The sequence below is a fragment of the Notolepis coatsorum genome (genome assembly GCF_963971535.1).
Source record: "Notolepis coatsorum genome assembly, chromosome: 6".
In the NCBI taxonomy this organism is placed as follows: Eukaryota; Metazoa; Chordata; class Actinopteri; order Aulopiformes; family Paralepididae; genus Notolepis; species Notolepis coatsorum.
The window spans coordinates 117,321,024-117,336,596 of record NC_140170.1 but is presented as its reverse complement, the minus strand read 5'-3'; the positions used below and the strand labels follow the sequence as shown (position 1 = coordinate 117,336,596).

Here is a 15,573-nt window from a genome sequence, read left to right as displayed (position 1 = left end):
GAAAAACTGAAGGGTGGGGATCGAACGTTGTGAACAAGCGACTCCTACAAGTCGGTTGGTGCGCCTGCGCAGTAGAATCAGGAAGTGTCGGGGGCAGCGTGAGCCTCCCACGCGTTACTCCTCGACACTGAGAGATCGAGCTGCGCAGGTGAAAAGATGCGACTGCTGTTACCTCAAGTACCGGAGGGGACTTGTGCTATGTATGACTTAGTCCTCACTGCAGCCGGCTTGTGGGAGGCAAGAAACAGCGTTCGTGACAGGGGAGGGTTGAATTGGATGATACGAAATTGGGATGGGAGAAAATATAGAAAAATGGGAGAAAAAGTGGATCAAAAAAAAAAAAAGAACCCATTTCTCCTTCAAGGAAAATTATGAGGGGCATAAAACAGATTAAGTAGACCACAAAGAACACATTTCTGACATTGTTTTCAAAATACCACCACCTAGTGGCAAAGATCTGAAATGTTACATATATGTCACATTGGGCATTTTGTGCCAGGCGTATCACTTATCTTTACAGCTAGAATGCCAGCTTGATAGTAGTTTCCGCGGTCGTTTCACTATGTTTGCGAAGCTGTGTGTGTGTTCTGTATTAGAGCTGTGGAGACATGGTGTGGCTAATTTTGACAAACATTACTTGTAATGCAACATGGGAATAATAGTTTGTTTCCACACGCTGTAGTTTGTAGTTTATTACACGCTAAACATCGCGCATTTTCAAGATAATCCAGTATTTTTTCATAGATCGCGAGATAAAACGTGTTATGTGCAATAAGCCCAAACCGTTCTGGTTGATCCCCTGAAACCCCAAATACTCCCAAATCAAAGGTATATGACATGTATATATGTACCTTCACAAAATCATCAACCCAAAACTGTGATCGCGTTTGCGAGCATGTTTTTTGTCCGGTGAAACACAGAACTGTGATCATTAGAAAAACACGTTTCAGATTCGGTAAAATAGACATAGAATGTACCTTACCTTAGCCAGAAGGTATTCCAAGAAGAAGAATTCCAAGTGATCGCATCGCCATCGCGATTACCAGTGTATATGTCTATACACGTTTCGATGGTCAAATACGCTTAGGCAACGGAATATTGAGGCGATCAATGTGAATTTCTGTTCAAGCAGGAGGAGGGGCCACTACCAAGAAAAGAAAAAGAGAGGCTGTGTATCAACCCCAAGCCATTGCAGTTCAGACACAGACGATACTGCCACCTGGTGATAGTCGATCGGCATTGCAGTTCTAGTGTATGCGAGTGTGCAAAAATGATGCAGATCGCTCCGGGCAATTCTGTAGATCGGGGATCAAAGTAAAACGTAATATCTCGTTTTTGGCACTTAACGCTTGTCGAGCAAACACGTAACTTTCCTTTTTTGGCACGGAATGAGTTAATGGTTAAACTAAAATGTTACATATATGTCACATTGGGTGTTAATCATTAAACTTATTCGTGCTTATAAGCTGACAAATCTTTCTTTTCATTTGCATTTCCTCAAACTATAACTTTTCTTCTTCGGTTTAAATATTTTTTCTTCACGAGATTTGTTTTACAATACAACATTTTGCAAACTGAATAAAAATAAATAAGACTGCCTCATATTGGAGGTCTTCTAAAAAAAATTAAAAAAATTAAAAAGAGTTTAGAAACAAATACACTTTTGTATCCTTAGCACCATGTATAAACCAATGGTATCAGCATGTGGGGCAGTTTAGCCTAGGCCAAATGGAAAGATTTGAAACAAGTTCTTTTTCGCACATCGCATTTCTCACATTGGTTTTGCAGAATTTGCAACGGCCATGCTTGTCACATTTCACAAGCCAGTGTGCAACCTGGTCCACACGAACATGATCTGGAATTCCAACACAAGCTCTCTTGGGAGGTGCTGGTGGAGATGTGGCGTTGAGTGATGGGCGGCCATTCGTGACTGGAGGAGAATGAGGCTAGTTGCAACCTCTGCCTGGAAGCTCCTTTGTTTCAGTGGCTTTTGGACACCAAGTAGTTGCAGTCACCGCGGTAGATCAGCCATGCATTAACGAGGCCCAGCGTTATGGTTTGCCAGAACAGGTAGAGTAAATGGTAAATAAAAAAACCTCTGTGACCTCATGTGATACTTGTACCTTGTGATGTATGCATCAAGGAGGTCTAGCCCCCCATGAAGGTGTTGTACTGCTTGAGAATGTGTGGCCTGTTGACTTCCACAAATGCTTTGTGTGACTTGCTCCAGTGTTGAGCTTTGTCTTGAGGTTCAACTGCACAGTAGGAAGAGTTCAGGGTAATAGATCTGTTGTCATACCACTTGACAATGGCCATGGATCCCTCTTTTTCCACAGGTAAAGGTAATAGTAGAAAGATATAAATATAGGCAATAAAATTGTATCTGAATATAAAAAAAAATGTAATGCCATTGAAATATGACTATATTAAAACTGTATTTGTTTTAATATGCTTTGAACAATTAAACAATTTAACAATATAAAAGATATTAACTAAATATCATTGAATCAGACAAATTTAGAGAGCAGATCATAATAATGGTTCTTATTGTGACATTTTAGTTTAGTGGAGGATCTTTGTAAATTTGAAGAAAAAAAGAATTACCAAGATATTTACAAAGGTATGAGAATGAGGACCATTGTGTTATGGTTTGAAACCGACCCCAACAGCACGGCACAGACAGGTAGTTCAGAGTTAGCCAAAGACTAGGGCGTATTTATTTCTGAAACAGGAATGAGCGAAATAACAATCAGAATAACAAAAAGGGAGAATGTTCTTGGCAGTATTGTCTGCGGCTCTGCAGATCGTCCCGGTATTGAGATGGAGAAGCGGTGTAGCGCCACTGCCTCTGCGGCTCTGCAGCTACTCCAGGATCCAACTCGGGGAGGAACGGAGAGAGAGAGAGAGTGGTCAATAAACAAGCCAACGGAATACAGAGGCAGTCCAGTCCTCCTTAGCTGAGTCCAGTATAAACACACGTGACTTAATCTTCAGTGTTACCAACACACAAGTTTAGCTGAGCCCAGTACAATCCCACGTGACTTAATCTTCAGTGTTACCAACACACAAGTTTAGCTGAGTCCAGTACAAAACAAAAACGGCAAATCTTCAGTGTTATCCAAACACACAAAAAACAGAGAATCCAAAAGGTTTGTTCCAAAAACTCACCAAAGCGCAAATGCGCAAAGCGGGCAACGAGGCACTGCTCCAACGGATGATAGAGATACACAACAGCGGCGACTTCCATGGACGTCCTGAAGAAAAACAGATGAGGCACAACAACGGGGGGAACAGGCAGTAGCAGTGGTAATCCAAAACGACCCGACAACGATTGACAGAAAGACCCGAGTATATGAAGGGCTCTGGGCGCTGATTACAAACAACCGACAGGTGCGTGGCGGCAATTGGTACTTGACCTAGAAGCGTGTGGTGGCAATGAGCCAATCCTCACAGTACCTTGAAGCGTGTGGCGGGAATGGGCCAATCCTCACAGAATCCTCACAGTACCCCCCCCTCCACGGGAGCCACCCGGCGACCCACCCGGCCTCGGCTTGCCCGGATGGGCCCGAAGGAAGCCGGTGATCAGGGGCACTGGAGAGGGGGACAGAGACAGAGGCCCGGAGAGGGGGACCGGAGACGGGGACAGAGGACCGGCGAGGGAGGCTGGAGACGGGGACAGGGGCCCGGTGAGGGGGGCTGGAGACAGGGACAGGGAACCGGCGAGGGGGGCCGGAGACGGAGACAGGGGCCCGGTGAGAGGGCTGGAGACAGGGACACAAGGGGAACCCCGGGACGAAGGACTGGGCGCCGCCTGGAGACACTGGGCATGACAGGAGGAGCTCCACCCCCTGATGGTGCCGGACGACCAGGCGATGTGGGGCTTATGCAGCGCGAGCCAGGGCCGACCCAGGACTACTGGGACAAGAGGGGATCTGGTAATAAAAAACTGGAGTCTCTCAACGTGGTTACCAGCAACGGTGAGGAGGACAGGACAGGTGCGTTGAGTGATGTCAGCCAGGCGGCGATGATCCAGCGCGAAAACCTCCAAGGGCCTCTCGAGGTCCTCAAGTGGAATGTTGGCCCGGGTGGCAAACTCAACGTCCAGGAAACTCCCATCAGCACCAGAGTCAATGAGTGCACCCACCGTCGCCCGCTGGTCCGCCCAGGCTAGGGTGACGCTCGTCAGACGGTTAGGTGGTGCACGGATGTGGGAACAGGAAAAACGGCTCACCAGGATCTCCCGGGGTCCCGGCGAGCCTGGTCTTCTTGGCCGGGTAGGGCAATTGGAGACACTGTGTCCATCCCGGCCGCAGTAGAGGCAAAGGCCGGACCTGAGCCTGGACTCCCGTTCAGCCGGGCTAAGGCGTGTGCGTCCCAGCTGCATGGGTTCCTCCTCGGTCACAGCTCGGGAGGGAAAAAAACCACCAGTGACGGAGGGGGCAGGACGGTCAGCAGAACGGTCACGAGGACGGGGGGTCTGGGGAACGTCTGGGGGTCCCAGTCGTGCTCGCTCACGCCTTCTCTCCCGGAGGTGTCCGTCGATGCGGATAGCGAGGCTGATTAGGCCCTCGAGAGAATCGGGCTCCTCTTGGGTCGCGAGCTGGTCCCTTACTGCGTCGTTGAGCCCCCTCAGGAAGGTGAGACGAAGCGCTTAATCGTTCCAACCGCTCTCCGTTGCGGCCAGTCTGAACTCCAGCGCGTAGTCGGTGACACTGCCACTGCCCTGCCGGAAGGTGCCCAACCAAGCTCCTGGGTCCTGGCCACGAGCTGGGTGGTGGAAAACCCTTCGGAGCTCTGCCACGAAGTCTGGGTAGGAGAAACAAAAATCGGCCCTCATAGACCAGGAAGCAGTGACCCACTGTGCTGCTCGGCCTGTGAGCAGGTTAGTCATGTAAGCTACTCGGGCTCCCTCAGACGAAAATCGGCTGGGTTGATGAAGGAAAACCAACTCACATTGCATGATGAATGTGGCACAATCCTCGAAGTTACCCTCAAACAAACGTGGTTCGGAGAGACGGGGCTCCCGAGGTGCGAGGTCTGCCGCGGCTGCGGGTGGTGATCTGGCTGAGACTCGTGGGACAGGTGGGGTTAAAAGCAGAGTGTTTAATGCTGCACTGAGAGCCTGTAGCTGGTGCAGAATAACAGCCTGCTGATTACCCTGGGTAGTCTGCTGGGTGGCCAGAGTGTCAAGGGCATCCAGAATAAGCTGGACCTGGGCCCGGAGGTCCTGTACAGCAACCGCAGCCGCACCCAACTGTTGGGTGTGGTCGTTGACCAACTCGATCTGGACCGCCAACGCTGCCCTGACCCTGTCTGTGTCGGCTGGGGTCGTCATGGTCGGGTCGTAATGTTATGGTTTGAAACCGACCCCAACAGCACGGCACAGACAGGTAGTTCAGAGTTAGCCAAAGACTAGGGCGTATTTATTTCTGAAACAGGAATGAGCGAAATAACAATCAGAATAACAAAAAGGGAGAATGTTCTTGGCAGAGTTGTCTGCGGCTCTGCAGATCGTCCCGGTATTGAGATGGAGAAGCGGCGTAGCGCCACTGCCTCTGCGGCTCTGCAGCTACTCCAGGATCCAACTCTGGGAGGAACGGAGAGAGAGAGAGAGAGTGGTCAATAAACAAGCCAACGGAATACAGAGGCAGTCCAGTCCTCCTTAGCTGAGTCCAGTATAAACACACGTGACTTAATCTTCAGTGTTACCAACACACAAGTTTAGCTGAGCCCAGTACAATCCCACGTGACTTAATCTTCAGTGTTACCAACACACAAGTTTAGCTGAGTCCAGTACAAAACAAAAACGGCAAATCTTCAGTGTTATCCAAACACACAAAAAACAGATAATCCAAAAGGTTCGTTCCAAAAACTCACCAAAGCGCAAATGCGCAAAGCGGGCAACGAGGCACTGCTCCAACGGATGATAGAGATACACAACAGCGGCGACTTCCATGGACATCCTGAAGAAAAACGGACGAGGCACAACAACGGGGGGAACAGGCAGTAGCAGTGGTAATCCAAAACGACCCGACAACGATTGACAGAAAGACCCGAGTATATGAAGGGCTCTGGGCGCTGATTACAAACAACCGACGTGGTGCGTGGCGGCAATTGGTACTTGACCTAGAAGCGTGTGGTGGCAATGAGCCAATCCTCCTCACAGTACCTTGAAGCGTGTGGCGGGAATGGGCCAATCCTCACAGAATCCTCACACATTGTCTACATACTTTCTCCAACTACCAGTAGGTCTATACCACTGGTCTCTATGGTTTCAATGGTTCCTACTGTACCTCTTTTTGTTGCTTAATACTTTTGACCACATCCATCAGTCGTTACAAGAGTGTTCTGCTGTTGAAGTGAGCACCGAGCTGGACTTTCCACAGTTTACTTATTGTTTTATTATTTCATTCAAAACAACATTTAGGTGATTCTATTTCAAGCTGCTATGGAGAAACAGCTGATAAAGCCTTTTTATTTTCTCTGCCCCTTTGTGATACAAACCTAAGCCGATTAGGTTGCAAGGCTATTTCACAGAAATGTACACTAAATTGATGTGTATCTATCTACTGTATGTACTATCTCACCAAAGTCCAACTCTATCTCATTCTCTTGCCATTTCTCTCTCTATCACTCACTCTCTCTCTCCCCCTCTCTCTCTCCCCATCCCCCCCTCTCTTTCTCTCTCTCTCTCTCTCTCTCTCTCTCTCTCTCTCTCTCTCGCTCTCTCGCTCTCTCTCGCTCTCTCTCTCTCTCTCTCTCTCTCTCTCTCTCTCTCTCTCTCTCTCTCTCTCTCTCTCTCTCTCTCTCTCTCTCTCTCTCTCTCTCTCTCTCTCTCTCTCTCTCTCTCTCTCTCTCTCTCTCTCTCTCTCTCTCTCTCCCCCACCCTGCAGGCCAATGAGGCAGGTGACTACTTCCCTCTGTGGGGAACCTGCCAGGGTTTCCAGCAGCTCGCAGTCCTCACAGCCAATAAGAACCTGCTCACCCTCACAGATACCAAGGCTGTGGCCCTACCTCTCACACTCACACCAGGTAAATACACTGGTCCTCATTCTTGAATGGAATTGCTTCGTAACTCGATTTACAAATGTATTCGCCATTCTCGAACGGCGTCGTATTGTAAATTCGTTGTAGGATTTATGTAAACTCAAAGCCCTTCTCTCCCCTGCAGACCTTCAGAGAGTTATCCACGCTTTCATTTAATCTAGATTAGACTACTGCAACTCCCTCTATATAGGCATCAACCAGTCTTCCCTGTCCCGCCTACAGCTAGTACAAAAAGCGGCTGCCAGATTGTTGACCGGAACCCGTAAGAGAGACCACATCACCCCTGTCCTTGCCTCCCTTCATTGGCTCCCAGTACGCTACAGGATAGATTTTAAGGTTCAAGTTCAAGTTCTTTAATAGTTGTCATACAGAAGTACAGAATACTTTCATACAAAATGCTTCTTACTGTTACGCTCCAGAGACTGTGCTAGACAAGATAGTATCAAATAACATAATAACATAATATAGCATGAATTTAGAAGAAGAAAAATGAGGTCACAGTGTTCGGTATAGACATATGTACAATGTTCTGAGTTACCATATAATATACAATACACAATACTATGCAGTGTACTAATGTACAGTACTATCTAGTGCAAAGCAGAAATGGGATGAGGTACAATTTTAGGTACAATTTACAGTAAGGTGTACGAGTTGTAGTGCAATCCTTCATCCATAAATATAAAGTGTGGGGAGTGGGTGCTACAGTGTGTTTGTTTAAAGTGGGTGTGTGCTATAAAGTGTGTGGAGTGGGTGCTACAGTGTGTTTGTTTAAAGTGAGTGTGTGCGTGTGGATGTGTGTGCTATGTGCGTTTGGTGGTTGTTGTTGTGTAGTGTTCATTCATTGTTCGTTTAGCAGCCTGATGGCCTGGGGATAGAAGCTTCTTCTGAGTCTTTCTGTGCTCGCCTTGAGACTCCGGTATCGCTTGCCTGACCGCAGCAGTTCAAAGAGGCAGTTGTTCGGGTGACTGGAGTCTTTAATGATTCTCTTAGCCTTGCCCTTGCAACGCTTGTTGTAAATGTTCTGGAGGGTGGGGAGCCCCCCTCCAATTGTGCGTTCGGCTGAACGTGTCACTCTTTGTAGTCTGCTTCGGTCTTGTGCAGTGCTATTCCCAAACCAGGAGGTGATGTTGCCGGTCAAGATGCTCTCTATTGTACATGAGTAGAAGTTCTTAAGGATCTTCTGGCTGACTTGGAACTTCTCCTATTCGTTTTTAAAACCCTTAATGGGCAGCCCCCCTCCTACATCTCAGACCTCCTATCCCCCTATTCCAACACCAGGTCCCTCAGGTCTGCCGATCAGAGGCTCCTGACAGTCCAGAGGTCTAACCTTAAGCTCAGGGGGGGGGGGGGGGGGGGCGTGCCTTTGCTGTCGCAGCCCCTGAACTGTGGAACAGCATCCCCACCTCCATTAGGCTTGCCCCCTCGATAGATGCCTTCAAATCTAGGCTCAAAACCCACTTCTACCTATTAGCTTTTCCCGTTCACTGTGTGCCCTCCCGTAAAACAGAGTTGTGATTGTTGTCTATATGTATCTATGTATCTACTCTGTACAGCACTTTGGTTGACATGTGTCATGTTAAATGTGCTATATAAATAAATCTGATTGATTGATTGATTGATTGATTGATTGATGTAGGATTTATTTTATATAACTCTTTATTTTTGTTCATTTTCCTCTTTTTTCTTTCCAAAGTCACGTTTTACATCATTTTCACATAAACATTCTCCATTTCCTTTTCACAGTCACTTTTTCACATTTTCAGTTAGAAACTTTTCTTTTGCAGTATTTGCATAGCAACTTTTCCCATGTTTGCATAGATGTCTTACCCATTTTTTCCAGGATTCATTAACTTTTTAAATTGGTTTATAACTCTTCATTTTTTACTTTTACATAAGCATTATACAGAACAGTAATAATATGACAACCACCACCACAGGACAGACAAGACAGACAAGACTCACAGGACAGGACAGTGTTATATGGTGGGTGGGGGGGAGCTGTATTTGCTCTTGGTGTGTCGGGTCTGTTTTGATTGTGCCATGGCAGTCTTTACACATCTAACGGCTCATATGTTGTCCATTTCGACCAGCGTCTGTCGTATGTCTCTGCCTTCATTCTCAGCAGGAATGTCATTTTTTTCATATCGCTTATCTGCTCCACTATTCCCCTCCATGTCTCTTTGTCTGGAGCGGCTTCTTTGAGCCAGCTCCTTGTGATGGCCTTCTTACCAGCTATTATCATGATTTTGAACAGGTACAAGTCTTCATTATGGTCTCCTCTGTGATCAAACCCAGGTATATCAGCTGGGGTTCCATGGGGAATTCATAGCTAAGAATTCTGTACATTTCCTGTGTAACACTCTTCCAAAATGGTTGCACTTTATCACATAGCCAAAATATGTGAGAGTGGTTGGCATTCATCTGTCCACACTGTCTCCAGCAGGGTTGTTGCCCTTTTAATTGTTTACTCTTAATTTGCGGTGTGATAAAAAATCTCATCACATTTTTTCAACCGAATTCTCTCCATCCTCTAGAGCTAGTGGATGAGTGTTGTGTCTCACATATAGAATGCCAATCATCCTCCATCAAGATTATACTCAGTTCACTTTCCCATTTCTTCTTCACATTATATGAATCACAGTTGTTGCGAGCTTGTAAACCTTTGTACATTTCCGATACTATTTTCACTGGAGTTTGCGTATGCGCCATCTCCATCATTCCCACCACCCCGTTACCACCTACTGATATCCTATTCTTGACTTCTGTATCATAGAAGTGTCGCAGCTGTAGATATCTAAACAAATTGTCATTTCCCAAGTCAAATTTTCTCTTAAATTGCTCAAAAGACATGAAGTTATGGTTCTCTAAAAGTGTACATATGGTTGTTATACCTCTATCTCTCCACCCGTCAAAAGTGGCGTCCAGTGTTCCCGAGCTAAAGCCTGAGGTCTGGGAAGGCCAAATCAGAAGTCTACTGTCTTCTTTTGATTTGTATTTCCTGACCACCTCATTCCAAACCATCAGTGTGTGGTCCACTATTGAATTATTTCCCTGTTTTGTTGTGTGTTCTTTCCCCCCCAATCTGGCCTGAGGTTGGATACGTCCTAGGTGTGTCTCTATGTTCTTCCACCTGGCCCTGTATGCTCTTGAGCACCAGTAAACGGCATATCTCAGCTGGGCTGCATAGTAGTATTCCTTTAGATTAGGTAGTGTGCCGCCCATTGAAGCACAACGAGGACTCCGAGTTCTTTAATTACAGATGGCTGTTTATTGATGCATATTCTTGAATACAGGCTAGCTGGAGCTAGTTAGCATCATAGCATCGGGTTCATCACCACCGTAGAACTACAAAGCAGGAAATAACAACAGTCAATACTCATACAATTCAGTCAATAGAATTACAAAAACAAAACGAAAGGTGTGAATAAACTTTACGAACCACTTTGGCCTGCTTGCAGCTCAATGGGAGGGGGTTATCTTCAAAACTCTAGTACTTTAATCTTTTATCTTTGACAAATAAAGTGCACAAATCTGCTGCGCTATCTTCTCCTACAAGTCTGGGCACGTTCCGCCAGATCTGATCAAACTACGCTGGGTCAGAGCGTGAGACAGGACGTGATACGTCACATGAGATAAAATGAAATATAAAAATAAACATGCGCCCTCTATAGGCGACAGCTGCATTTACACTCCCACCAATTACATAACATGTGATTTTCGACAACCATTTAAAACATCAGGAACCCTTTAAACATTGGGAACCCTTTAAACAAAACAAAACACAAAAACAAAAAAAAGGTTTCAATGAGCCATTACTCTGCTTCCAGTAATAGTACCGTTTTGTGTATGGCTCTCTCTAAATAATGTGGCTGAGATGTGCGTGCGCCTTTGTTGTCTAGTGTTGTGTCACTGACTAACAACTTAACTCTTCTGACCCTATTGTCAGCAGCCGGGAAGACTTCTACTACCTTCGCTAACTTCCACTGATTTCTTGGCAAGTTCTCATCTTGCAGCAGGACAATGTCATTAATTTTGGCATTTCTTCTGTCCTTGGTCCATTTCCTTCTTTGTTGCAGATTAAGCAGGTACTCCTTTCTCCACCTAGTCCAGAACTCATTTGACAGGAACTGAACTCTCCTCCATCTTTTCTGAAGATAGAGGTCTTCTTTCACAAACTCTCCTGGAGGGGGCATGATGACTGAAGACTTCATCGTCAGTATATGGTTCGGAGTCAGGGGTTCTGGGCCTGATGGATCGTTGAGATGTACAGTGGATAACGGTCTACTATTCACAATAGCCATCACCTCATACAAGTACGTTCTCAGTGACGAGCTGTCTAGTCGGCTTGCAGATTGGTCAAGGATAGACGTGAGGACACTCCTTACGGTACGGATCTGTCTCTCCCAGACACCGCCCATGTGACTGGCTGCAGGAGGATTCATGACGAAGCTGCATCCCAGGTCTTTCATGCGTTCTTCAGTTAGTCCTCTCATCAACTCTTGGAACTCGTTGCGCGCACCTACGAAGTTGGTGCCTTGATCGCTTTGGAGTTGTCTTACGTTGCCTCTCACTGCGATAAAGCAGCGCAACGCGTTCAGAAAGGCGTCAGTAGTAAGGTCGTCTAGTGCCTCGATGTGAATGGCTCTTGAGCACATGCAGGTAAATATGAGCCCATATTTCTTCAGCTCCTTCCTTCCTTCTTTGACATAAAATGGTCCGAAACAGTCCATGCCACTGTACGTAAATGGAGGCGTACTCTCCATCCTCTCTAGCGGCAGGTCGGCCATTTTTTGTTCCTGATTCGATTTTCTGTACTTCCTGCACTTGATGCATTTGAAGATGAGAGATGACACTTCGCTACTACATCCGAGAATCCAGATTCCATTGGCGCGTACTTCATTGATTGTCATTCCGCGACCCTGATGACACACCTTCTCGTGGTAGTGCTTGACTAGAAGACGAGAGACGTGATGTCCTTTTGGAAGAATGGCTGGGTGTCTGACATGTGGATGGAGTGCGGCTTGGGTCAATCTTCCTCCCACCCTCAGGGTACCAAGGCTGTCCACGAAGGGGCTTAATGTGTGCAGGTAGGTTGACTTGTTCTCAGGAACCTCTTTCTCTCGGCTTAGAGCCTTTATCTCTTCACTGAACGCTTCTCTTTGAACTACTTGGATTACGAATTGTTCAGCTTCTTGTCTTTCTTCAAGAGTGGTGCCTTCAACCAATCTTGTCTTTAGACCGCTTGCTTCTTTTGCACGACGCTTGAGTCTTGCTATGGCCTTTACTGCCCTTCTCCAATCTGAGAACTTCTCCAGGCGATCTGACAGCGATCTCTCCTCCGTAGCTCTGGTCGTAAGAACCTGTGCTCTTTTGAGTTCTGGATCTTCACTGTCGACGTCTTCAGCCTTAGTCTCTTCTTCCTTTGGGAGTTCTCTTTGCCATAAGAAACTGGGCCCCGTGAACCAGTTTGACTCCACAAGCCCTTTGGCAGGGAGCCCGCGAGACGCGTGGTTTCACTGTCCACACTTGTCAGTCCATCATCGACGTAAAAGTTCTGTTGAATGAACTTCACTGTTGATTCGCTGAACTTTGTTCTTCCTTCTGCTGCCAGGTGCTTGAGTCCGAAGTTGGCGCATCCTGGCGAAGATGCAGCACCAAACAAGTGGACCTTCATGCGATACACCGATGGTGGATCTGTCATCTTGCCTTTGTCCCACCACAGGAATCGGAGGTAGTCTTGGTCTTGTGGTGCGACATGAAACTGGTGAAACATACGCTCCACATCACACATGATGGCCACCTGTCCCTTTCTGAAACGACACAAGACCCCAACGAGTGTATTTGTGAGGTCTGGTCCAGTCAGCAGGTGCTCGTTTAGCGACGTGTTGCGAAACTTGGTGGAGCAATCGAATACCACTCGAATCTTCCCGGGCTTTTGGGGGTGGTAAACCCCATGGTGAGGGATATACCATGCTATTTGACTTTCCATTTCAGTCTCTGTGACCCTTTCAGCGTCGCCTCTTGCAATTATGTCCTCCATGAAAGTCACATAATCCTTGCAGTATTTCTCATCCCTTTTTAGACGCTTCTCCAGGCATTTCAGTCGATGTTCTGCACATGCTCTGTTGTTTGGCAGACTTGGCCTTTCTTCCTTGAAAGGCAACGGCATCTCGTAGTGTCCGTCCGGCTTCTGCTTGATGCTTCCCTTCAGTTTTGCGAGGAACTGGAGGTCTTCTTGTGATATTGAAACTTCTTCACTTGTCCTTTCAGCGAAGTCTGACTCGAACACCTTGATTATGTCTGATGGAGAGATCATTTCTTTCACTTGAGTTCGGTAGGCGAATTGGACTTCAGACTTGAGCTCTAAGTGAGCCATGGTGGTAGGTGTGACTTGTTTTGTGATGATGCGATGAGTGACACCTATTTCATCTTCGTAGTCAGTGGCAGCGTTGTTGTAGCCAACGATGCTCCAACCCAGTGCAGACTTGAGCGCGAAAGGCTGATCTTCGCTGCCATGGACAACATCTCTGTGAGCTAGGGCTTGGGAACAGTTATAGCCGATTAATAACCCTACCTCACAGTCGAGTATTGGGGACATCTCATCTGCAAGATGCTCCAAGTGTGGCCAGGACTTTGGCGTTTCTCTTGTGGGTATATGAGATCTGTTTGCTGGTATGTATTCCCTAGTGTAACTTACTGGGAGCTTGATCTTGATTTCAGACCCGATACCTCGCACTTGTAAACCTGTCACCTTTGCACTGGACACAACCTTTGTTCTTGATGTGATGGTAGATATCTTGAGCTTTACTGGATCTTGTGTGATGTTCAGTTTGTCAGCTACATCTTTCAGAATGAAAGTAGTGTCGCTCTGAGTGTCGAGCAGAGCATACACTAGTACTTCTTTGTCTGGTTCAGTCGGTGTGGAGATATAGACTGGAACGATTGGTGAGGTGTGGGTGCCACTCTTGTCTTGTACGATTCTAAGAGCGGTAGCTTCATCTGCCTCTTGTGTCGTCTCTGGTTTGGACCCCTTGTCTTTGTCTTTTCTTTTTGGCTGGTCTTCCTTCTCACGGGTTTGATGTAAGGATGTTGGGTGAGGTCTTTCACATGTGTCGCATTTGCTTCTAGATTTGCAGACCTTGGCTTGATGGCCAGTTTCAAGGCAGCCAAAACAGAGTCTCTCCTGGTGTACAAACGTGACTCTCTCTTCCATAGGTTTTTTGATGAACCTGTAACACTTATGGAGAGTGTGGTTTGCCTTCTTGCAGAACAGACACTTGTTGTCTGTCTTTTCACTCGAGCTTGTAGTGAAGGTTTTGGCACCAAATGTTGCGGTTTCGATATTCCTTAGAATTGTCTTGCTCGCTTGACCTTGTTTTCTCTTCTTTTGGGTTCATAGCTTGCCATGAAGTGATAGGGTGACAGGCAATACAAGCCTCTTTTCTGAGAAATGACACGAAGACCTTGAAGTCAGGGAACGCCTTGGTTTCGTCCTGGATTGTTACGACTGTGCGGTTCCACCGTGAGCTGCACCAGTCAGGTAGTTTTACCGCTATCCTTTGGTTCTCGACGCAGTCATTGAGAACTTGTAATCCTTGTACATAAGGCATAGCTGATTCAATGCTGCTGAGAAAGTCTGCAAATTCACGCAGATCTTGATTATCCTTGGGGCCAATTTTGCGCCATGCGTGGATCTTGTCCCTATATGCTTGACCGATTAGGAAGGGATCGCCAAATCTGTCTTCCAGCACATTCCAGGCGGCAAGGTAAGCGGATTCTGTTCCGGCCAGGAAATGCCCTTTAATAGCCTTCTTGACAGCACCGCTGACGTACTTGCGTAAGAAAAACAGCTTTTCTGGAACCGGCAGATTCTTCCTATCAATTAGAGTGGAGAACGAAAGCTTCCAATCATTATACTTTAGCGGATCTCCCATGTAGACCGCAGGCTCTGGGATTGGAATACGATTAGCTGTTATGGCTTCGGCTAAGGTTCTCACAAGATCATTAGAAATGTTGTGAGATGTGACTGTTTGTGGCACAGACACTGGGGTAAAGATAGGTGCAGGTGAGGTCGAGTTATTAGTACTGTGGCCTGGTAGGGCTGTGAGGCTTGAGCTTTACTTGCCGGATTGGGGTTGGGTTGATACACTGGAGGCGCATGAGGACGCAGTTCTTCTTGTGGGGGAGAGCTAGCGAATGTGCTGAAGGATAGTGTAGAAGAGGTACCCACAGATGATCTTCCTCATCGTCATTATGAACGCTTTCAGTGTAAACCTTTAGCTTTGCCTTAGCTGCGTTGAGTTTCTTGAGTTCCTCTAACCGTTCCACTTCTCTCTTTTTCGCTTCTAGCTTTGTTTTCCTAGCAGCACTTTCCATGATGAATAGAACTCTTTTCTTGGCGTTCTCTGCGTCGTTTTCAGCCGACAGCCTTTCATCTTCCTGCTCCAGTCTTCGGATTTCTTCTTCTTGCTCATTCTGTTCTTTCATAATTTTTAGTACCTCTGTAGTTGCGGCTGCTTCCGC

General features: G+C 46.8%; 1 protein-coding gene across 1 annotated transcript in view; it reads left to right on the top strand.

Annotated features, from left to right (window-relative positions):
- Nucleotides 1-15,573, top strand: part of LOC311229653 (gamma-glutamyl hydrolase) — a gene marked incomplete at both ends in the record, with an annotated part of 196,343 nt that overhangs the window by 104,650 nt on the left and 76,120 nt on the right. The window contains one exon of the mRNA XM_084315730.1: nt 6,894-7,032. Coding sequence (XP_084171856.1) covers nt 6,894-7,032 — 139 coding nt within the window. The remainder of the gene's footprint in view (nt 1-6,893; nt 7,033-15,573) is intronic.